This window comes from Acinonyx jubatus, chromosome A1 (genome assembly GCF_027475565.1).
Source record: "Acinonyx jubatus isolate Ajub_Pintada_27869175 chromosome A1, VMU_Ajub_asm_v1.0, whole genome shotgun sequence".
In the NCBI taxonomy this organism is placed as follows: Eukaryota; Metazoa; Chordata; class Mammalia; order Carnivora; family Felidae; genus Acinonyx; species Acinonyx jubatus.
This window is the reverse complement of record NC_069380.1, coordinates 83,218,494-83,243,988: the sequence shown is the minus strand read 5'-3', so window position 1 is coordinate 83,243,988 and position 25,495 is coordinate 83,218,494. Positions and strand designations below refer to the sequence as shown.

Below are 25,495 nucleotides of genomic sequence, written 5' to 3'. Positions count from 1 at the left end.
TGCTTTATCAAGCTGGTATAATGTGAGGCTTGTGACTTATTAACAGATACTGTAATCCATTCTGTGGGCCACAGCCAACATAAGACCATGCCTGAGACACATCTTACTTCTTGCATGCTTTGCCAAAGGCAGGCCTTAACCAAAGTTGCATTCAAATTCTGGAGGCCTCAGATAGTTGACCAACTGCACAGCTGCCAAAGGATTAAGCTCCCTGTGGCCCTGTGGCTGGGCAGAGTCCAGCCTGACCCAGAAGCCCCTCCCTGCAGGCAGCTGTGGTTTCTGATTGTGTAGTCACCTGCTATATAAGGCCCTTCACACACCTGCTCTAATCCTCTGCTGGGATTCACCTTCTGTGGGCAGTCTCCAGGACAGACTCTGAAGGTGAGGGGCTGAAGCCAAGCTGTGGGGGTGGGGGGAGGGTGTCCCACCTTGAGAGGAGCTGAAACCAAGGGAAGGGCATTGTGGGGGTGGTTGTAGTCCAGGGCATTCTCATAGCTCTGGCTTCTTTAGCAACACTCAGGAAAGGGAAGGCTGGTGAGGAGAGATGTGTGCATTGTGGGGTTTGCTCATGGTATGTGCTTTGTCCTTTTCATACCTGCTCTGAACTCTGCTTGCCTATGTATAAAATGAAAGCAATTGTGGTAGAACCCTCTCAGGCTATTGAAAATATCCAATTATAGAATGAGTGGAAGGAAGTACTTTGCAAAGGGTTTTTTTAGATGCTGCTTGTTCACATTTTCCATATGAGGCTCCCTTTCCCAACCTCCACCTCACTGGCTTCAGAGGTGGCAAGCAGGGCCCAAGTTCTCACCACTCCAGACTCTGACTCTCTGCCATGTGTCCCTGGACTGGATCCTGATCTCTCTGGGCCTCCTTTATTTCCCTATGAAAATGAGGCTAATAATCATGTTTATGCCACAAGGAGAAGCAATTTATGTACCAGGCATGGCTGCTATGGCCTCTTTACACTCATCTCTTTACCTCCCTTTCCATCCTCTTCCACACTCACAAGGCTTGAGAAGACCCTTCCCAGGAGGCTCACCCCCATGAGCCTCTCTCCCTACTGGGGTTCCTGAAGCCTGGAGGGGTCATCGGGCATGGGCACATGCAGGGTGCAATGAAAAGAACATCTGCCACAAGCTTCAAATTAGACATACTTAATTTTTCTCCTTGGTTTTTTTTTTTTATATTTTGTGACCATTAGATAATATATGGGCCCATCTGCCTCCCCTGATTGAACTAGTTTCTCTTCATTTTCACTAACCCCTAATAAGTCAACTAAGAGATCATAGTTGAAGTGGTGTGTGTGGTGTGTACATGTATGTAGTATGGAAAGGTGAGAGGTGAGAGGTGGGCTGCAGCTCCCAGGTGAAAGTCAGTTCTCCCTGTCATGGTGCAACTCAGCTTTGGAGCTTAAAGGATGCAGAATGAAGTCCCAATTTTGGCCTAACAAGCTGGGTGAATTTGGGCAGCATTCATTATCTCTGTCTATAAGTTTGCCACCTGCTGAGCAGAGCAATAAGCAACACTGTGAGCTGGGACTTTCTGTGATGAAGGAAATGTTCCAAAGTTGTGCTGGCCAGTAAGTGGTCACTAGCCAGGTGACTGAGAAACAGAATGTTGTTTTTTTTCAACATTTCAATGAATCTAAATTCAAATAGCCACATGCAGCTTGTGGCTACTGTTTATAGGGTAAATGAGCTAACAATCAGGAAGGACTCCATGCAGAGCCAGATACTTCCCCTCCTTGCTCCTTTGATACATGGGCAAGATGAAATTCTGGGAGCTCTGATTCAGGATCCTAATGAATACAGAGAAACTGTAGCTATCAGATGATTGGTGGATACAGAAAGACTGGTGTGCTGGAGCCTCTGTTTCAGTCCTGTAGGCTGATTGTGTTCAGGCCTGGGGCTCTGGTACTCACATGAGTTTGAGGCAGTGTGGGTGGTGGTTAGGGGCCTTAGCTAACCCCAGCTCTATCACCTCCCAAGAATGTGACCCTGACTTTGAGTGATTTATTTAACCTCTCTGGGACTTGATTTTCCCTACGAAATGAGGGAGATGTTAATAATAGTACCTGTCTGCTAGGGTGGAGGCATTACATGAATTAAAGAACACAGAATGCTCAGAATAAAGTTCTCAATAGGTGTCTGCCCACTGGGGTGGTGATGACAACGGTAAGCCCCTCAATTATGTGTATGAGGCCAGATATTAGCTAGAGGATTACATTATGCTCTGGGACAGGAAAGCCCAGCTTTCTTCTTGGATCCCATTCCCAGTGGGGCTGGCAATCTTCTGCTTGCCCATCTTGTACCTGAAATGGCTCCGTAGGAAATGCACAGGCTGCGTTTTGTATCTGTGTGTAGATGTTTCTGCAGGCATCCAGAATTGGGGAAATCCCAGACTGATGCACATAAAAGGACAGCATAGAAACTGCATCACAAATCTGTGCTCACAGCTAAGAATGCTGACTCTTTCTTTCACAAGGATGGGCTGTGTGCTGGGCTTATCAAAGTATGATTACAATTAGGGGATGTTCCAAGACCCCAGACTGCCTTATTTGTGTCTCTTCAGGCTTAGAGCTGTACAGCCACAGTCCTTGTCCTTGTGAGACACCAGATCCAGCACCATGAAAGGCATCCTCCTTACCTGTATCATCGCGGCACTTGTGGTAACAGCTGTAGGTGAGGGAAAACAATGACACCCTTTGGGAATAAAGACCTCTTTTCACACCTCATCAAGGTCTTCTGTTCTTGGTGCTCTGGGGTTCTCTCATGTGGCCTCTCATGTCAAAGTCTGGTCAGTGGATAATGGGAGACCTCTCTGTGCACACTGGTGTCAGTGGAGCTGAAGCTCTGTGCTGTGGTTATTCCCAGTGGGAAATGGTGGACAGTGGAGAGAAACTAATGGGGGTGGCTATATCTCACAGCCTCAAGTTTGGGGGATGCCAGAGGGAAGGGATACCTCCCAGCTATTCCTTTAGCTTGAGATGGATGTGGTGTTTTGTCCATAGTACACTCTATAAGTGTCTCCTGAATGTTGACAGTGTTGGACATCTTGTCTCCCCAGAATCCCTGAGTTGTGTGCAGTGTAATTCATTGACAAACTCCTGTGTCAACAGCAGCATCACTGGGTGTCCCTCAAGTGCCAATGTCAGCTGTACCAGTTTCTTGGCCAACTCTTCTCTAGGTGAGTCTGGGATGCTATAACCCCCATTTCTGGGATTTGCATGGGGCAGGAGCTGGAGAGGGTGGCCAGGGAAGAAAGGAAGGCTGAGGAAAGGCCCAGCTGTGCAAAGAGAGATGGGCTCATGAATATGCCTTCCAGAAGAAGCAAAATTCAGAAGTCAGATGAAAATGCAGGAGCAAACAGACAAGCCCTTGTAGCTTTTTGGAATGGCTGCCCTTGGCTGAAATCTCATTCTGTACCTGAATTAGTGGATGTGAGAAGCAAGGGAACCTCTTAGTAAACTGCAAAGCAGGAACTTTGCTCTGGGTGCTTGCATTCTTCCATTTTTCCTCCCCAATTTTCTCTGTTTCAGTGCTCATTCCTGTTCCAGATCCAACATACTTTCACTCATACTCCCTCCCAGGGTGTTTTCCTGGCATGATTGTTACCTCTCTCTCAGAGCACTTAGATTTATTTTTAACTTTTTATTATGGGCATTTTCAAATATTCACAAAAGCAAGAAGAAGAATATAATGCATTGCCATGTAACCACTATCCTGTGTCAATAATTATCAACATTTTGCCTTTTTTTGTAATAATATTTTATTTATTTTTTGAAATTTCTTTTTTCTTTTGTTTTAAAATTTACTTATTTTTTTTTGAGAAAGAGAGAGACAGAGAGAAAGTGGGGGAGGGGCAGAAAGAGATGGGGGCAGGGACAGAATCCCAAACAAACTCTGAGCTGCCAGAGCAGAGTCTGATGTGGGGCTTGAACTAATGAACCATAAGATCATGACCTAAGCCAAAATTGGATGCTTAACCAACTGGGCCACCCAGGTGCCCAAGCAATGGTATTTTAAAGCAAACTTAGATATCATGTAATTTCACCTAAAAATACTTCACTATTCATCTCTGATAAGGACTTTTTTTTCTCTTTATGTAACTACCATACCTTTATATGCCTAAGAAAATTAGCTGGAATTCTTTAATTTTCTGTAGTAGCCAGGACATCTTAAAAATGTCTCAATTGTTTCAGATGTTGTGTTATAGTTAATGTATTAGAATTTATATATAAACAAAATCCTCACACTGTATTTTGCTGTCAGATCTAATATGTCCAATTTGTTTTATAACAGGAATCAATCATCATTTTGTTGTTGTTCAATCCCACTGATTTGTTGGAGAAACTGGACCATTTGTCCTATATTTGTCTCATATTCTGGCTTTGGTTAATTGCTTCTTTGTGGTGTCATTTCTTTCTTCCCCTATTTCTGGTATTTTCCTATAAATTGGATCCATGCTGCTCAGTAGAACTTTCTTCAATAATGGAAAAGTTTACATCAATGCTGTCTTATATAGTAGCCTCATGTAGTTATTGGCCATTTGAAATGTGGTTATATGACTGAAGAGCTGAATTTTAAATAGCCACATATAGCTACTAACTACCATATCAGATAGCTCTGATCTAAAAGCTTGACTGTATTCAGGTTTAACATCAGATTGCACTTAAGACCATCAGATCTGCTTGGCTATTTTTCAAGATGCTAAGACTGATAAGTGCACTCTGGAATATTGGCCCGAACTACCATTTTCAAGCTCCTCATCAGTCTTTGTCCTGAAGTTTAGCCTGCACCTCTGCTAGTCTCCTGCTAAAGGAAGGAACTACCTCATGGGGAAAATTTTTTCTTTTTGCAGGAAACTCTCCCAAGTGTCTCTGAAATCACATTGAACTGAGGATATGTTTCTACTGTTTCCTGAAGCAGTCACTATTCAGGGTCTCTGCTCTCTCTGAAGCTTCAGCACCCAGGGATGATATTCTGTGTTTGTCTTTGTGCAGCAGCAGCCATTGCATTATATCAGGATAAGGCCTGCTCTGCAGAGAACTGCAGGGAAGGAAGAGACATGGTTGAAGCTTTCACTGTCCACGTGTCTGGTGAAGAACGTTTTCACTTTACAAGCCAGTGTTGCCAAGGGAAGGAGTGTAATGACACCAGTGATGCTCTAGGTGGGTGCTGGCAATGTGCCATCCTCCCTCTGTCTACCTGGCCCTGTCCCTTCCTTTGCCACCTGTGGTTCTCACTCTCTGGGGTACATCTCAGGTCCAAGAGCTTCAGTACATATCTAAGTAATATAAATAGCTGACTTACAACAATTACAACAATTACAGGAAAATGGGAAAACCACCACTACTCTCATGCTTTCCTCTTTTCCAAGTACAGACAGAAGTCACAGCACTCCAAGTTGGATGGAATTAGATGCTTATTAGTAGTTCTAAAATGTGGTTTCAGGCCCTATTTTAAGACTGTAGGTATTAAAAATTATGGCGAACTCCAGAGAACTTTGATTTATGTGATCCATATGATCAGTATTTACTGTATTAGAAATTTTAAAAATTAAAAAAATGTCCAAAAGAAATTTTAAAAATCTTTATTGAGCTTACTAAAAAATAATAAACCCACATGTGAACATTAATAACAGTTTTAAATAGAAAAAAGCTATCTTCCAAAACAAAACATAATGTTTAGTAAGAAAAGTGGCATTGTTACATATTTTCTCAAACATCTTTGGTTTCTGGCTTAATAGAAGACAACTGGGTTCTCAGATTTGCTTGTGCACTTATTTAATCTGTTGCAATCTCTCATGTCATGTAACCTTTCAAAAACTCCACTGTACATTCGTGAGAGAAATAGAGTGAAAGAGGCAACGAACATCTTAGTATTATCATGAAAATGGTTTTGACCTTGTGGACTCCCTGAAAGATTCTTGGGTGATTCCCAGTAGTTCTTGGACCATAATTTGACAACTGTTGGTCCATACAAAGCTCTCTCTCTTTTTAGTGTTTATTTATTTTTGAGAGAGAAAGAGCAGGAGAGGAACAGATGGAGAGGGAGAGAGAATCTTGAGCAGGCTCCTTGCTGTCAGTGCAGAGCCCGATGTGGGGCTTGAACTCATGAACCATGAGATCCTGACCTGAACTGAAATCAAGAGTAGGATACTTAACTGACTGAGCCACCCAGATGCCCCTCCTACCAAAGCTCTCTTTTCAAGGAGAAGAAAACATAGCCACAAAGGCAAGGTTAATTGGTCATAGTTCTAGCATAGGTCATTAATAGCAGAACTGGGTCTCAGTATAATTTTGGTAAGTAATGGCATGTGTTCATTTATTCAGAGAAATATTTATTTATTTAAAGGTTTATTTATTTTGGGGAGAGAGGAACAGAGAGAGAGAGAAAGGCAGAGAGAGAGAGATATATATTTAGAGAGAGCGAGGGAGACAGAGCACGAGTTGGGGAGGGGCAGAGAGAGAGACACACACACAGAATCTGAAGAAGCCTCCAGACTCTGAGCTGTCAGCACAGTGCCCAACACAGGACTCAAACTCACTGTGAGATCATGACCTGAGCCGAAATTGGATGCTTAACTGACTGAGCCACCCAGGTACCCCTATTCAGAGAAAGATTTAGTGACATCTATACACTTATTGGCGTGTTCAGCATAGCTGGCTAATGTTGACATCGGTTGGTTTTCTTCTCAGCCCAACACAACCACTGACCATAGTTCTTAAAGACTGAATGGTTTGTAAGGGCAAGTGTGTGGGGTTGTGTGCTATAACTGTTTTGGGGGGATATGTAACTCTTCGGCTGGGATGATTAGTGTCTTCATGCAATTGCCCATTCTCAAGTTCTCTCTGGCCAGCATATTTGCTTGCTTGTCTCCTTCAGTACAAGGCAGTGTCATGTTCTGTGTTTTAACACTGTTCTAAATTACTCTTATTCTTCCCAGCTCCTCTACAGGAAGATGTGTCCAACAACACAGAGTGTCTTGCATGTTATGGATCTAATGAAACTTCCTGTAGTGTGAAATCCAGGAAATGTTATAAAGAAGAACGGTGTGTTAGTCTAGTTGCAGAATTTAAGACTGGTACGTCTTGGGGTTTTAATTTCCTTTTATGAGACTTGAGTTGAAAACATATCAAGTGTTGGGTAATAAGTTCTAGGTTAACAAAAGAAAGCTGGGGGAGGTTAGTAGGATAAAAAGACAAGGTCAGAATGTCTTTGAGATAGTGAGGCTGTTAATGTAGCCTTGAGCTGGTTGCTATTTCTGCCACCTTAGTCCAGAACCATTCCTTCTGGGCTGTCCACCTCTTGAACCTTGTTCTACTGTGGCTTATAATCAAGCCAGGCCTGTTTAAGTGGATCATGTAATTCCTGGCATTTATTTCTTTACTAGGTTGAGTTGTTCTGTGGGGGTGTGTGTTTGCTTTTATTTCCTTTTAATACTTAACACTTTTCTCTCTACTTGTCACTGAGAAGTGTCGGCTTATGACAACATGGATCACCTGACTGAAAGAGTTAGATTGGGTTTAAGAGCCAACAATTTGCTTTTTTTCTATAGAATTAATTTGATATTAACCATTATGAAATACAAGTTAACTATTTATTTATTTATTTATTTATTTAGAGAGGAAGAGAGAGAGTAAGAGAGGGTCAGAGAGAGAGGGAGAGAGAGAATTCCAAGAAGGTTCTCTGCTGTCAGCACAAAGTCTGATGTGGGGCTTGAATTCACAAACCATGAGATCATGACCTGAGCTGAAACCAAGAGTCTGACTCTAAACTGATTGAGCCACCCAGGAGCCCCACAACTTAACCATTATAAAATACAAAGCTAATACTATACCCAAGTATTTACGGAATAATACATTTATTAGTTAGGTTATGTTTATTACTGTTAAAAAGCAACCTCTAAATCCTCTGGCTCAATGTAACAGATGTTTATTTTTTGCTCATATGGCAGTTGATTGCAGAGTTTTGGGGCCTGTGTTTCTTCCATCTCGAGGCTCTGGTTCCCACCTACCCAGGACTTGGCAGCTGCCTGCTATATTCTTTGAATCTCACCAATAGGTGGGGGAAAGAGAAGAAGTGGAGGAAGGCAGGAAAGTCTTTTTTTTTTTAATGTTTATGTTTGAGAGAGAGAGAGAGAGAGAGAGAGAAAGGAAGAGAGAGGGAGACAGGGGATCCAAAGTGGGCCCCCCACTGACAGCAGAGAGCCCCATGGGGGGCTCAAACTCATGAACCTACTGAGCCACCCAGGCACCCAGGCAGGCAGGTTTTTATAGGCAAGGCCTGGAGGTGCATGAGTCACTTTCTCACATTCTGTTGGCCAGAACCCAAACTGCATTGGAGCGTGGAAATGCATTCTAATGGTGTCTAGTGGTGGCCCAGCAGGAAAGGAAGAGACATGAAGCTAAAATTAGAACAGCCAGTGAGTCTCCGTCACAATACGGCTCAGAATAAAAATAGTTTAAGAACACCAACACTCAAGTACAATTTAATTTCAACTTTTGTTAATGGCAATTATAGTATTGGAAATCCATGTTTACATGTAATTGCAGATTTTTCAGTTGGGTCAAACATCACACGTATCTTGAAACTATTTTTTACTTTTTTAAAGATTTTTTAGAAGAGTTTTAGGTTTACAGAAAAATTGAGAAAAAGGTAAAGAGATTTCCACATACCCCATATGTGTTCCCACACATACATAGACTCCCCCTGCTATCAACATTCCACACCAAAATCGAACATTTGTTGTAATCTATGAACCTACATTGACACATCATCATTACCCAGAGTCCAAGGTTTACATTAGGATTCACTGTTTGTGTTGCATATTCCATAGGTTTTGACAAATGTATAATGACATGTATCTACCATTATAGCATCACACACAGTAGTTTCACTGCCCTAAAAATCCTCTATTAATCTCTTACCCCTGGAAACTTCAGATCTTTGTACTCTCCCCATAATTTTGCTTTTATCAGAATATCATATATTTGGAATCATATAGTATGTAGCCTTTTCACATTGACTTCTCTCATTTAGTGATATGAGGATTTTCAAAAAAAAATTTAAAAATCCCTAGGATTTAAACACAGTTCTGATGTTTAATTCTAAACTATGTCTAAAGATAACAACAACATCAGAAATAATTTCTCTTTCCACTCAGCTTGTTCCCAGGTATCTTTTGGTGCCAAGGATAGATTTTTTTTTTAATCCATAGTATTTGACTTAATCTGAAGGCCAGACAGATCAAAGTGGCCATACATGTAGGGGTGGTTTTTTTTGTTTATTTTTGCCCACTTCCCCCCCCACCCAATACTGTAGACATGTGCCAAGCAACACATTTTTGTAGCTCACTCTAATTCAATCTTCAGCACTGCTATTTTCTATAGAAAAGTAAGTCATTGTTTTCTTCAAAGGGATTTGGAGAGTTTTCCTTCCTTCTCAAAGCAAGTTTGTAGCCCTTCTTCAGAAAAGTAGCTAGTCCCTTCCGGGTTTTTCCTCCCCTGTGAACTGTCTGTTCCCCAGAGCTGTTTAAGTTGTAGCCATTAGAGCAATACTGGCACATACTATGAGCTCAATAATGGTAGTTGCAATCACAACAACATCTTCTTTGCAAATTCCCTTGGCCTTTTCCTAGGACTTGCACCTTTAACAGGGTTAAATACAATATAATTCAGATTTAGAATTAAGATCACCTCTAGTTTTCTTAGAGAAAATTCAGACAGAGAGAACTCAGGTCTAAAGAAAAGTGGGGATGGAAAGCAGAACCTGGAGCCGGGGAGTCTGGGAGAAGACCATCCTGGACTGAGAGCAGAGGGGATGAGCCCATCCCTGGATTTTGTCACCTGTCAGCTCCTCAAGTAAACACTGGAGATTTGAGTCCCAGGCTCATTTCTGTGAGCTCAGGCTTGCATCCACCTTCTGGAGCTTCAGTTTCTTCTGGAGTTAGGTGGGGGTCTGTGTTCTGACCTATGTGGCCCCTCTGCTATTACCATTTGGTGTTATTTTGTTTTTTTAATATTCATTTATTTTGAAAGAGAGAGAGAGAGAGAGAGGGAGAGGCAGAGAGAAAGGGAGAAAGAGGATCTGAAGCAGGCTCTGTGCTGTTGGTGGAGAGCCTGATGCAGGACTGGAACTCACAAACTATGAGACCATGACCTTACCCAACATCAAGAGTCAGACACTTAACTGACTGAGCCACCCAGGTGCCCCTCCATTTGGTGTTCTTGATCCTAGGCCCTTCCTCTAAGCTCTTGTTTTAGATTTAAAACAGGTTTCAGGTTGCTGAGAGGCCTGTGGAAGAAGCACAAAAAGGGAGGTGAAGTCCTTACTGTCTCCATTGCATTCACAGAGTCTAAGACGCTTGTGCTGAAAGGCTGTTCCAACATCAGTAACTCTACCTGTCAGTTCCTATCTTCTGAGAACCGGACAATTGGAGGAGTCATCTTCCGAAAGTTTGAGTGTGTAGACAGTGCCAACACCTCCTCAACCGCCATTCCCAATGCAACCTTGACCACCCCTCCTGTTGGCAGCTCCTCAACACCCATCTCCAATGAGCCCACCACCCCAGATATGGGGTCCAAAGTCTCTTTCACCCCTGCAGCCTTTGCCAGCCTCCTTCTGCTGAGGCTGCTACTCTGAGATTCAACTGCCGCCCTCAAATGCCTCACCCTTCCCCTGTTAACTGCTCAGTAAATAGCAGTCACAGCCTTACATGCAAAGGCCCTGTGACAGCCACATTTTTCTCCATTATTAAAGCACTGGTTCACTGGCTGGCCAAATCTGTCCTGATGTGCTCTGGGATGGGCTTCCTTTCAGCTGCTGCCCAGCACCACAACCCAGTTTCTTGCATTTGAAACCTGTGCACCTTAGTGTGTGGGCTCCCAGGACCTCCCTAATCTGCTCATCTTGCTTCTGAGAAACAGACCCTTTCACCTTATTGGCATTTTCTGCCTAAAGCCCTGCTTCTGGAGACTGACATGCCACCATCCCCACCTGCACACAGTCATGCCTGTAATGCCCTGTGTTAACCCTAGGACTGATATCTGGCTCTTCAGTTATGGTCCTTGATCTGGTCACAGGCCCACAGTGACATTGTCCACAGGGCCCAAAGAGGGGTGCAGAGGAGATGCTGAAGCATGGCAGACTCCCCTGCCTAACCTCACAGGCAGAGACATAATGCTGTTGGTGCTCCAGGTGACCAGATGTTTCATAGCCTTCACAGAATGGAATGGAGCTACGGAGCCCCAGTCCCTCTTCTCGAGAACCTACAATGAAAGACAGAGTTTTTGACTCCATATCAGATACCCAAGAAACAATAAAGGTATTCAATCCAATAGACACAGAAGTCCAAGTTTAATAAATAAGGTGGGCCTTGAAACGGACTTGGAAGAATGGAGTTTTCTGTAATAAAAATTTTTTGAAGGTATATAAACCAATGTGGGTCTTGATTGTCCAGGCTTGATGACAATGTATCAAGAGCAAAGCTACCATATGGCAGTAGCTCATCACCACATTCTTATTCGTGTATTTATTTTATTTTTTTTTTATTTTGAGATAACTTTAGTCTTACCAAAAAGTTGTAAAACAACACAGATAATTCTAGCACTCCCTTCTTCCACCTTCCTCTTATGTTTACATCTTACATAACATACTATAATTACTGAAATTAGGAAGTTAGCATTAACACAATATTGCTAAGTAATAGACCTTTGCATTTCACCAATTTTCACTAATGTCCTTTTTTCTGGCCCAGGATCCAATTCTTTACATTTAATTGCTATGTCTCCTCAGGCTCCTACACACTGTGACAGTTCTGGAGTTTTTCCTTTACTGGAAAGTTATTTTTCATAATGTCCTTCAATTTAAACTTGTCTGAAGTTTTCTCATCATAAGATTGAAGTTACACATTTTTGGCAAGAATGCCACAGAAATATTGTGTCTTTCTCAGTTCATCTTATTGGGAGGTATATGATGTTGATGTGTTGTATCACAGTTGGTGTTAACCTTAATTGCTTGGTTGAGATAGTATCTGCCAGATTTCTTACCTTTGCCATTAATAATAGGCTAAGTTGTGCTGCTATAACAAATAGGTCTTAGTCAAAAATATATTTAATACAAAGGAATTTAATAACCACAGTTTGTTTCTCAGTTACTTAAACTTGTACAGATGTTTCTGACTAGGCAGACATCCTGGGAAGCTATCCTCTGAGAGTGAGGAAGAATCCAGGATACTTTTACCCCATGGTTCCCCCATGGAACTTCTTGGGCTCTCAGTTAAGTGTTCTGCATCTATCTGGCTGACAAGTTAAGAAAGAGAGAGAGAGAGCTTAGAGAGCCACACAGTATGCTCCAGGGGCCAGACCTGGCAGTTGCATCCAACACTTATGCTCACAATATTGGCCAGAAGTAAATAACATGTCATGAGAGGAAGTAGTTTATCCACAGGCACCTCAAAGTCTCTGTCTCAGAGGCAGTATGACTCAAAGATAAAGGACATGGTCTATAGAACCAGAGTATGGCTTCAGATTTCAGCCCTAGAACACTGAGCAACAGATCTCACCTCAGTTTCCTACCTGAACTGCAGGGATAGTGATAATGCCTGTCACATTGGTTTGTGAGAGCTGCCAACATAGTTCATCTTGGCAATGAGTAAATATTAGACATTAATAATTTTTTTAACATTTATTCATCTTTTGAGAGAGAGAGAAAGAGCGTGAATGGGGAGGGGCAGAGAGAGAGAGGGAGACACAGAATCCGAAGCAGTCTCCAGGCTCTGACTGATAACATAGATCCTGACGTGGGGCTCAAACTCATGGACCATGAGATCATGACCTGAACCAAAGTCGGATGTTTAACCAACTGAGCCACCCAGGTGCCCCTATTAGACATTAATAAGTGACTCTAGTTTGAAAGTGGCTCTTCCACATGCTCTAGGGAGAGAGGGGACAATCAGAAATGGTGATGTAGAAGGCACATACCTGGCCCACTTCCCTCAAAGCATGCTGACCTCACTACCTCCATGTCTCAGGATTCCCTCTCTCATCTCACCCCCTCCCCACACACTTCATGGCTGCTGACACCATGGCCCCATGGACTGTAAGAAGGCTCATCTGCATCCCCCTATGGCTGTCTAATCCAGGCAGCCAAGGGCACCACCAGAGCTGATCTGCTCTTAGAACCTCCTGGAATTCCCCATGCTCAGCATTGATGTGAGGAAGCAGTGGTATTTTTGGTGAACTATAAAGTGTCACACAGGAATGGAAACCAGGATGCTGAGAATTGGGGAGGTGGCTGGAGGGTGAGAGGGCCAGATAGCAGGAGGTCTCTGCATGTTGCAAAGACTCTGGCATTAGACCAAGACTGCGTGGAGCCATAGCATGAGCACGTGAATAGGAGTGGGGTTAGGTTTCCATTCTGGGAGGCTCTCCCAGACCTCAGGGTCATGTGGAAAGACAGCAAAAAAACAGGACAGGGAGGGAGTTTAAATGGAGAAGTAGTGGAGACCTGCCCAGGCAGATGCTCTGCTATCCTGCTTTAATTGAGAGTAATTAATACCCTAGAAATGCACTTCTGTTTGCACTGATGGTTCCTGACTCCTCACCCAGAGTAGGGAAGAGAGCTGAGCACAACTCCTGCTCAATGTCTACCTTATTTTTCCTGGTTGTCCATGCTTAACTCCAGACCCCTCTCGTCTGGGCTAGGTCTTGGACTTACCACTGGGATAAAGCCCTTTGCTGCCAATTCTTCCTTAGTCCTAGCCTAGGCTCCAGGATAAGTCCTTATGGCTGAGGAGCTCCACAGAATTCTACACTTACACTGTACAGCTGGACTGATCACAAATGGCTTCCTTTTCTTTCCATTGTACTTTTTAGTTTGTCAAGCTTTTTAGCTCAGGCTATTTTATTTAGAATCAGCTTTATTCAGGTATCATTTACATATGATAAAATGCATGTGTGCAGACTGATGAGTTTTGATAAACATGCCCACTATTCCAGTAAAAATACAAGTGTTACCCCCACCGCCTGAGTTCTGCCAGTATCCCTGTAGTCCATTCGACTCCAGCCCCACGCATCCACTTGTAACTCCACTGTCCCCTCCAGGAAGCGACAGGGCAGATCCTTTGCTCACATTCCATCAAATTGAGCAGTTATTAACTACCTGGACACAAAGCAATGGCTTGGGGTGGGGTAGTCAGCTATTCCCAGCAACAACTCGCCCCATGGAAGGGGAAAGTCAGGGGACCATTTCCACCCGACCCTTCCACCTACTCAGTGTCTCAGCTGGGAAGACAGCAGGAAGGTTTGGAGTTTTCTTTGTGGGCTGGATATTGCATCTCTCGGTTGAATTATGATCTGAACCAAAACTCCAAATACTTCTTGATCTAAAATATTACCTGAACTAAAGCTAAAACCACTAATCACTGTAAATCTCATCAATTCCATTTTTAACTGGATGAGTGAATATACCCCAAGAGGATGTGAGAGTGATAATGGTCTTGAGACGTTCTGCAAGGGTCTTAAGTATCCAGGTGTGACTGTAGATCTGAGCACCAGAGGAAGTTTGAGGGAAAGGATGTCTTGGGGGTGGGAGGTGGGGTGGTGGACAGTGGGCTCAGGGATGGTTGCTCTTAGGCTACAGAGACCAGCTATTTGGGTCGATTCCAAAGATTCTGGTGTCCTCCAAAGTTCTGCCACTAGCTAAGTTGCTAAAAGATATAAGGCTTCAAGTACAGTGTTTCAGGAAGAAACACTCTTCATGGAAGAAGAGTGACCAGTTAGAAGAATTTTGCTGAAGAAAATTGTAACCCATTCCCAAGTGATGTTTTAATTTGCATTTCTCTAATTATGGAGTATGAATATTTTTTCACATGTTTAAAGGCTACAAGGATTTTATATACATCTTACATATTTTGTCTGTTAATGTCTTTTCCTTATTTTTCCATTGAATTTCAGTTCTTGGTCCTTCATTTTTTTTCATTTTGATTTAATAGGTGCAGAAACAAACACTGTAATCATATCAGTAGTGTGTCTTGCAACTTTAAATTTACAAAAGTATAACATATTTTACTTCATTCAATCTTTATAAAATGGTTATGATATAAATTAATAAAATTATATTATAATATAATTGAGCATTAAATAAACAACTGATGAAATAATACACAATTGGATACTAAGTTCCACAGCCTGAGCAGGTACTAAACATTAAATATTAATAATAAGCATTTAATATTATCATATTGAACATTTCTAATAATCTTTTAACAAAAAGGAGGCTTTAGGAAATGTAGAGTAATTGCCTTTTTAAAAAATGAGTAGAGTAAATGTGTTTTTCTAACAAATTTAAAATGAAAATCTTATAGTTTTTTTTTTTCCAGAACTCATTGTCCTACATGGATATATGAATAGTATACAAAAGCTTTACTTTTGTTTTTTGTATTTTTTAAAGTAGATTTCATGCTCAGCGTGGGCTGGAACTCATGACCCTGAGATTGAGAGTAAGATGTTCTACTGATTGAGCCAACTAGGCTTCTCTTAAGAGCTTTACATTAATAAAACTTAAAAAGTTAACCATTTTAGCTAGTGGCATTGAGTACATAAACAGTGTTGTGCAACCATCACTGATAACTAGTTCTAGAATACCTTCATCATTCTCAAAAGAAATCCCATACCCAGTAAGCAGTCATTGCCCTTCCTCTCTTCCCCTAGCCCTTGGCAAACACCAATCTACTTTCTACTATCTGTCTCTATAGATTTGTTTATTCTGAATATTTTATATCAGTGGAGTCATTTAACATGTAGCCTTTTATATCTGATTTCACTCATTTGGTATTAATATTTTCAAGGTTCGCCTATGTAGTATCATATATCTGTATTTCACTGTTTTTAATGGTTGAAGAATATTTTAATGTACAGGTATACCACATTTTGTCTATCCACTCATCTGTTGATAGGAATTTGGGTTTTTCCTACCTTTTGAATATTGTGCCAATGCTACTGTGCACATTTATGTACAGATTTTTGTTTGAACCCTTGTTTTCAATCCTTTTAGGTATATACACCTAAAAGTGGAATTTCTGGGTCATATGGTAATTCAGTTATTGAGGACTTTCCAAATTTTTTCCCACAACAATTGCACTATTTTACATTCCTACCAGCAATATATAAGATTTCAAGAAAACATTGTTATTTATTTATTTTTATTATGGCCACATTAATGGGTGTGGAGTGATATGTCATTGTTGTTGATTTGCATTTACCTAAAGATTAATGATACTTGGAGATTTTTGTCACCATTTAGTATCTTCTTTGGAGAAATTTCTATTCAAGTCCTTTGCTCATTTTTAAAGTGCTTCCCCCTTTTTTGTTGTTGCATTGTAAAAGTTCTTTATATATTCTGAATATTAGACTATCATCAGATGTGTGATTTCCAAAAAGTTTCTCCCATTCTGTGATTTGTATTTTTAGTTTCTTGGAAGAGTCCTTTGATGTGCAGAAAGTTTTAATTTTGATGAAGTACAATTCTTCAACTCTTTGTTTTATTGCTTATGCTTTTGATGTCATATTTAAGAAACCATTGGCAAATCCACAGCTATGAAGATTTACTTCTAAGTTTTCTTCTAAGAGTTTTATAGTTTAACTATCATATTTAGGTTTTTGATCCATTTTGAGTTAATTTTTGTGTATGTGTGAGGTAGGGGTCCAACTTTATTCTTTTGTATATGGATATAATGTGATCCCAGCACCATTTGTTGAAAAGACTATTCTTTCTCCATTGAATGGTCTTGTTAAAAATCAAGTGCATAAAGATATATGAACATATTTCTGGATTCTCAATTCTAATACATTGATCCATATGTCTGTTGTATGCCAGTACCACGTTGTTTCAATTTGTAGTAAGTTCTGTAATAAGTGTCGGTAAGTAGTAGCTTTGCAGTGAGTTTTGGGTAGTGAGTGAGTCCTCCATATTTGTTTTTCCTTTCCTTTCTTTTTTTTTTTAAAGATTATTTGGCTATTCTGGTTCTCTTGCAATCCCAGAAGAATTTTAGGGTTGGATTTTCCATTTCTACAAAAATAGGCTGTGGTGGCACACTGAATCTGTAGATCACTTTGAGGTTCTTGCTATCTTAACCATGTTGTGTTCTAATTCATAAATCTGAGATATCTTTTCATTTATTTAGGCCTTCTTTAACTTTTTTTCCAGCAATGTACAAGTCTTGTGCTACTTGCCTAAGTTTATTACCAAGTTTAAAGATAGTTTTGATATAATTGTAAATGGAATTTCTCTCTTAATTTCTTTTTGGGATTGCTCATTGTTAGCGCAAAGAAATACTGCTGATGTTTGTGTGTGGATCTTGCATCTTGAAGTTTTGCTGAATTCATTTATCAGCTCTATTTTTGTGTGTGTGGATTTTTAAGAATTTTCTACCTGTGGATAAAACTCTACCTGTGAATAAAGAATTTTACTTTTTCCTTTCCAATTTAGATAATTAAAAAAAAAATTCTGTGTTCCTCAATTTTAAGAGTTCTTTATATTATGAGGCCTATGTCTGTGGCATATGTTGCAAATATTTTCTCCCTATTTTTCAGTTACTTTTGGTTTTGTGTATGTTTTCTTTTTAAAATTAGTATTAATTAATATAAAATTGTTTGAAAGTCTTGAGTTCAAAAGTTTGACTTTCATTCTTTTCTGAATACATTTGGAAAGGCAGGTACTCTGACATGTTATCATTTTGGTCTATAATCTATAATAATCTATAATCTGTGTTTAAGTGATTTACTTAAATTCACATACCAATTTCAGTTTCCTAGTTTGAGATTTGTAAAAGAAAGTAGAATGGAAATGATTCACATAATTCTTAAGAGGGGGCTGTGAAAACTATAATTTATTTTGTCAGAGAAGAAAAAACAGAATACCTGTATTTTTTCTTTTAAAATGACATTATTTTTCAGAACTTACTTTTATGCTTATAACATTTTACTTCTTTATCCATTCTTAGGCATCTAATTGATTTTTCTTGTCTAATTTCATGGACTCATACTTCTATTCCAGTATGATATATAATAGATCTACCTGGATACTATTTTAAGTGTTGTCAGACTTAGGACTTTCCGTCTTTCTAGTAGTTGTTTCAGAGGAATCTTAGGCCTCATTTTCAGCTACTCTTTTCTCTCTTCCCTGGATTTTTTTTTTTTTTGCCACCTGCTTTACTTTCCATAAATAATTGTGGGAAGATAAGGGTTAAGTGGGGTGGGGTAGTAGTAAGAGATTTTGTCCTGAGATTTGGTGATTTTTCCATTTTGGTTTACAATTCTTTTGAAGTTTTTTTTTTTTTAATTATTAAATACAATTTATTGTCAAATTGGTTTTGACATTCTCCAACTTCAAGTTATGCTGAAGGGATTGTTTTCTGTGGATTTTTCTGTGGAAAAAAAACAAAGATGAAAAGAAGAGGGAAATAAAGGTATAGGATCACAAATGTAGATTTAAGGAACTCAGCAAATCCTTAAAGCATAACATTCATATTATAGGTACTCCCATAAAATGGAGAGAAAGGGGAAAAAGTTTATTCGAGCAAATTATAGCAAGAAACTCCCCCAATCTGAGGAAGAAAACAGGTATCAAAATCCAAAAAGCACAGAGAGCTCCCATTAAATTAGAAAAAAAGTTAGCCGTCAACTAGACATATCATAGTCAAATTCACAAAAATACATGGACAAGGAAAGAATTATGAAAGCAGTAAGGGGGAAAAAAAGTCCTTAACTTACAAGGGAAGATAGATTAGGTTCACAAAAGTTCTGTTCACAGACACTTGGCACATCAGAAGGGAATGGCAGGATGTATTCAGCATGCTGAATGGGAAAAAAAAAATGCAGCCAAGAATACTTTATCCAGCAAAGCAGTATTTCAAAATGGAAGGTAATATAGAGTTTCCCAAAAAACAAAAAATAATGGAGTTTGGTTTTTTTTTTGTTTTTTTTAATTTTTTTTTTCAACATTTATTTATTTTTGGGACAGAGACAGAGCATGAACGGGGGAGGGGCAGAGAGAGAGGGAGACACAGAATCAGAAACAGCTCCAGGCTCTGAGCCATCAGCCCAGAGCCCGACGCAGGGTTCGAACCCATGGACTGTGAGATCGTGACCTGGCTGAAGTCGGACGCTTAACCAACTGCACCACCCAGGCGTCCCTAATGGAGTTTGTTATTACTAAACTAGTCCTGCAAAAAATATCCATCTTTGAGTGGGGGAAAAGAGCAACAAAGACTAGAAAGGAATACAAAACCTCACCAGACACACCAGTTTTACAGGTAACACAATGACACTAAATTCATATCTCTCAATAATCACTCTGAACGTAAATGCACTAATTCACTAATCAAAAGACACAGGGTGTCAGAATAGATTATAAAAAAAAAAAAAGACCCATCTATATGCTGCCTACAAGAGAGTCATTTTAGACCTAGAGATACCCGCAAATTGAAAGTGAGGGGAGGCAGAACCACCTATCATGCAAATGGATGTGAAAAGAAAGCCAGAGTAGCTATACTTATATCAGAAAAACTAGAGTGTATTTTTTAAATGTCTCTTTATTTATTTTGAGAGAGAGAGAGAGAGAGAGAATCATGAGTGGGGAAGGGGCGAGAGAGGGAGAGATAGAATACCAAGCAGGCAGCACAGATCCCAGTATGGGGCTTGAACTCACAAACTGTAAGATCATGACCTGAACTGAAATCAAGAGTCAGATGCTTAAGTGATTGAGTCATCCAAACATCCCCCACTTTTTTAAAGACAAACTACATTTTAAACCAAAGACTGTAACAAGAGATGAAGAAGGGCATTATATCATAATTAAGGGATCTATCCATCAAGAGCATCTAACAATTGTAAATATTTATGCCCCCAACTCAGTAGAACCCAAAGATATAAGTAATTAATAACATACTTAAAGAAAGAGGGGAGGCTGGGTGGCTCAGTGGGTTCAGCATCCAACTTTGGCTCAAGTCATGAGCTCATGGTTCATGAGTTCGAGCCCTGTGTCGAGCTCTGTGCTGACAGCTCAGAGCCTGGAGCCTGCTTTGGATTCTGTGTCTCCCTCTCTCTGTTCCTCCTCTGCTCAATCTCTCTCTCTCTCAAAAATAAATAAAGATTTAAAAAAAATTGAAACTAATTGGTAATAATACAATAACAGTAGGAGACTTAAATACCCCACTAACAACAGTGGACAGATCAGAAAATCCAAGCAGAAAATCAAGAACGAGACGATGGCTTTGAAAGACACATTGGACCAGGTGAACTTAACAGATATATTCAGAACATTTCATCCTAAAGCAGAAGAAGACACATTCTTTTCAAGGAAAAGGGGATATTTTCCAGAATAGATCACATACTAGGGTCATCAATCAGCCCTCAAGAGATACAAAAAGATCGAGATCATAGCATGCATATTTTCAGATAACAAGACTATGAAACTTGAAGTCAACCACAAGAAAATATTTAGAAAGATCACAAAAACCTGGTGATTAAAGAACATCCTACTGAAGAATGAATGGGTTAAACTGGAAGTTAAACAAGCAATAAAATATACATTGAAGCAAACGAAAATGAAAACATAACATCCAAAATCTTTGGCCTGCAGCAAAAGCAGTCCTAAGAAGGAAGTATATTGCCATACAGTCTCAATTCAAGAAACAAGAAAAATCTCAGATACACAACCTAACCTTACACTTTAAGGAGACAGAAAAGGAAGAGCAAATAAAGCCTAAAGCCAGCAGCAAAAGGGAAATAATAAAAATTAGAGCAAAACAAAAACAAAAACAAAAACCAACCAACCAACCAAACAAAAAACGGTAGAACAGAACAACGAAACTAAGAGTTGGTTCTTCAAAAGAATTAATACAATTAATAAACATCTAGCCAGACTTATCAAAAAGAAAAGGAAAAGATGCAAATAAATAAAATTGTGAATGAAAAGGGAGAGATCACAACCAACGTCACAGAAATATAAACTATTATAAGAGAATATTTTGAAAAATTATATGCCAACAAACCGGGCAATCTGGAAGAAATGGACAAATTCCTAGAAATTCACAAACTACCAAAACTGAAACAAGAAGAAATAGGAAATTTGAGCAAAAGAAACTAGCAAAGAAACTGAATCGGTAATCAAAAATCTCCCAACAAACAAAAGTCCAAGGCCAGATAGCTTCCCAGGGGGAATTCTACCAGAAATTTAAAGAAGAGTTAGTACCTATTCTTCTCAAATTGTTCCAGAAAAAGAAATTGAAGGAAAATTTCTGAACTCATTCTACGAAGTCAGCATTACCTTAATTCAAACAGCAGATGAAGACCCCACTAAAAAGGAAAATTAGACCAATATCCCTGATGACATGGATGCAAAAATTCTCAAGATACTAGAAAATTGAATTAAAGAGTACATTAAAAGAATTATTCAGCACAATGAAGTGGTATTTATTCCTGGGCTGAAGGGTTAGTTCAATATTCACAAGTCAATCAATGTGATACATGACATTAATAAAGGATAAGAACCATATAATCTTGTCAATAGATGCAGAAAAAAAAAACATTTGACAAAATACAGCATCCATTATTTTTAAAAACCCTCAACAAAGTAGGAATAGATGGAACATACATCAACATCATAAGGGCCATATACAAAAAACCCACAATTAATATCATCCTCAATGGGGAAAAACTTAGAGTCTTTTCTCTCTAGTCAGGAACAAGACTAGGATGCTTGCTCTCACCATTATTATTCAGCATAGTCCTGGAAGTCTCAGGTCAGCAATCAGACAACACAAAGAAATGAAAGTCATCCAAATCAGCAAGGAAAAAAAATCAAACTTTCACTATTTACAGATGACATCATACTCTATGTAGAAAACCTGAAAAGACTACACCAAAGTTTTTCTTTTTTGTTTTAATTTTAATGCTTATTTTTGAGACAGAGAGACAGAGTGTGAGCAGGGGAGGGGCAGAGAGAGATGGAGATACAGAATGTGAAGCAGGCTCCAGGCTCTGAGCTGTCAGCACAGAGCCCAACATGGGGCTTGAACCCACAAACTGTGAGATCATGACCTGAGCCAAAGTCGGATGCTTAGCCTACTGAGCCACCCAGGTGCACCTCCACCAAAAAATTTCTACAACTAGTATGCAAATTCAGCATAGTTGCAGGATATAAATCAATATGTAGAAATATGTTGCATTTCTATACATCAACAACAAAACAGGGGAAAAAGAAATCAAGAAATCAATCCCATTTGTAACTATACCAAAAACCACAAGATTCTTAGGAATAAAGCTAGCCAAAGAGGTAAAGATCTGTACTCTGAAAGCTATAAAACACTTATGAAAGATATCGAAGAGGTCACACACAAAAAAAATGGAAAAACATTCTATGCTCTTGGATTGGAAGAGCAAACCTTGTTAAAATGTTTATATTAGTCAAAGCAATCTAGACATTTCATGCAATCCCTATCAAAATACCAGAAGCAATTTTCACAGGGCTAGAAATAATTCTAAAATTTCTATGAAACCACAAAAGACCTTTAAAAAATGACAAAAGCAATCCTGAAAAAGAAAAGCAAAGCTGGAGGTATCATGATTCCAGACTTTAAGCTATATTACAAAGCTATAGCCATCAAGGTAGTATGATACTGGCGCAAAAACGGAAACACAGATCAATTGGAACAGAATGGAAAACCCAGAAATGGATCTACAATTGTATGGTCAACTCATCTTTGACAAAGCAAGAAAGAATATCCAATGCAAAAAGACAGTCTTCAGAAAATGGTGCTGGGAAAATTGGACAGCAACATACAGAAGAATAAACATGGACTACTTTGTTACAGCATACGCTAACATAAACTCTAAGTGGATGAAAAACCTAAGTGAGAGACAGGAAGCCCTAAAAACCCTAGAGGAGAACACAGGGAGCAACCTCTTTATCCCTGGCTGTAGCAACTTCTTCCTAGGCACATTACCAGAAGCAAGGGAAACAAAAGCAAACATGAACTAATGGGACTTCATTAAGATAAAAAACTTCTTCACAGCAAAGGAAACAATAAACAAAACTAAAAAATCACCCTATGGAGTTGGAGAAGATATATGCAAATAACATATCTGATAAAGGGTTAGTATCCAAAATCTATAAAGAACTTATCAAACTCAACACTCAGAAAACAAATAATCCCATTAAGAAATTTGCAGGAGACATTAATAGACATTTTTCCAAAGAAGACATCCAAATGGCAATAGATACATAAAAACATGCTCTACCTCACTTATTAACAGGGAAGTACAAATCAGACCCACGATGAGATGCCACCTCACTCCTGTCAGAATGGCTAGAATTATCACCAGAAACCACAGGTTTTGGTGAGGATGCAGAGAAGGAGGAACCCTCTTGCACAGCTGGTGGGAATGCAAACTGGTGCAGCCACTTTGGAAAACAGTATAGAGGTTCCTCAAAAATTTAAAAATAGAACTATCTTATGATTCAGTAATTGCACTGCTAGATATTTCCCCAAAGGATACAAAATTACAGATTCAAAGGGGTGCATGCACTCTGGTGTTATAGCAGCATTATCAACAATAGGCAAACTATGTAGAGAGCCCAAATGTCCATCAACTGATGAATGAATTAAATGTAATGCTCCCAATTTCGAATCCGAGAGATCACCAAGGAGCTGATACCGATGCAAACGCACGAGGGTTTATTTGCAAGCTCGAGCTTGGGCCCAAGAATACCCAACATAGCGGAGCAGGGACTTGGACCCCTAGGTTAAGAGGTGTAGCAGTTTTATAGGGGTCGGTGGCCAATGAGATTGTAACACACACAGAAAGTTGCATAGTCATGTCAGTCCACACGCAGGTGGCCAATTGAATTACAATTTACCCTATAGTAACTGTTTACTGTTTACTGATAGGCTAGTAACTAACCTATCACTCTCGTCAGAATTGGCGTGCAAGTTTGGCAGGCAAAAGGCAGGGTTTAAGAATTGGTGCACAAGTTTGGCGGGTAAAAGGTGGGGTTTACATTCTTTGGCGGTTAGGGGTTCGGCATTCCTATATGAGCCGGTTTCCAGTAAGGGTGTGCTCAGCGGCTTGACTAGGGTGGGGGAGTGTCTTAAGCAATAAGTAGGTCATGTGGGGGTTATACATAAGATGGTGGGTGTAGCACAAAATGGAGTTAGTCTTGCTCTGCTTGTCCAGGGGTAGGGGATTTTTGTTAAATTCCTTGGGTCCCACATTAAAAAGATGTGGCATATATACACAAAAGAATATTATTCTGCTCTCAAAAAGAATGTAATCTTGCCATTTGCAATAATGTGGATGGAGCTAGAATGTATTATGCTCAGTAAAATAAGTGAGTCAGGAAAAGACAAATACCATAGGATTTCATTCATATGTGGAATTTAAGAAACAAAACATGAACATGTGGGAAGAGGGGAGAAAAGAGAGAGAGGGAAACCATAAGAGTCTCTTAAAGATAGAGAACAAACTGAGGCTTGATGGAGGGATGTGGGTGGGGGATGGTCTAGATGGGTGATGGGTATTAAAGAGGGCACTTGTTATGATGAGCACTGGGTATTGTATGTAAGTGATGAATCACTAAATTCTACCCCTGAAGCCACTACTGCACTGTATGGTAACTAAATAGAATTTAAATACAAATTTGAAAAGAAAAAAATAAAATTAATGTGATTAAAATAAAACTTTTTATTTTGATGTAGCACCAATAGTTTATTTTTGCTTTTATTTCCCTTGACTATGGAGGTGTAGCTAGAAGAAGTAGTTTTGGCTGATGTCAAAGAAATTACTGCCTGTGTTCTCTTCTAGGATTTTTATGGTTTCAGTTCTTAAATTTAGGTCTTTAATCCATTTAGAATTTATGTTTGTGTATGCTGTTAGAAAGTGGTCCAGTTTTATTCCTTTGCATTTTGTTGTCTAGTTTTCCCAACACCATTTGCTAAAGAGACTATCTTTTTCTCATCGGATATTCATTCCTGCTTTGTCAAAGATTAATTGACCATGTAATTGTGGGTTTACTTCTGGGTTTTCTATACTGTTTTATTGTTCTATATGCCTACTTTTGTGCTGGTACTACTGTTTCAATTAGTACAACTTTGTAATATAGTACTACACCTTTGAAATTTGGAATTGTTACGCTTCCTTCAACTTTGGTCTTCTTTTTCAAGGTTTCCTGCGCATTAGTTTCATCCATGTTACTCCAAATGGCAAGACGTTTTCATTTTATTACTTTTTTTTTGATGAGACAGCTTTTTATTAAATAACAAAGCAAAACTGCAACACAATTTTAAATGTTTGTAAATTAGATCACAAAAGGAATGCAAAATGTTTGCAGCATAACTATTATATTCATAGAACTAAAGCTACATTGAACCTTATGCTAATACAAACATAAGATTATTCTGATTAAAAGCAGCCCAAATGTAGTAACCC

General features: G+C 39.5%; 1 protein-coding gene across 1 annotated transcript; it reads left to right on the top strand.

Moving 5' to 3' along the window:
• Positions 1 to 229: 229 nt before the first annotated feature.
• On the top strand, positions 230 to 11,442 carry LYPD8 (LY6/PLAUR domain containing 8). Its single transcript, XM_015072259.3, has 6 exons — positions 230 to 381; positions 2,575 to 2,684; positions 3,070 to 3,189; positions 5,006 to 5,173; positions 6,952 to 7,089; positions 10,360 to 11,442. The coding sequence occupies exons 2-6, from the start codon at positions 2,630 to 2,632 to the stop codon at positions 10,647 to 10,649; spliced, it is 771 nt and encodes a 256-aa protein (XP_014927745.1). The 5' UTR covers positions 230 to 381; positions 2,575 to 2,629; the 3' UTR covers positions 10,650 to 11,442.
• The last annotated feature ends 14,053 nt before the right edge of the window (positions 11,443 to 25,495 follow it).

Bases quoted from the DNA above. Each gene is read 5' to 3' on its own strand.
- LYPD8 (XM_015072259.3), top strand. From the start codon at position 2,630: ATGAAAGGCATCCTCCTTACCTGTATCATCGCGGCACTTGTGGTAACA. The intron at 2,685-3,069 runs GTGAGGGAAAAC...TTGTCTCCCCAG, and splicing joins ACTTGTGGTAACAGCTGTAG to AATCCCTGAGTTGTGTGCAG. The intron at 3,190-5,005 runs GTGAGTCTGGGA...GTCTTTGTGCAG, and splicing joins CTTGGCCAACTCTTCTCTAG to CAGCAGCCATTGCATTATAT.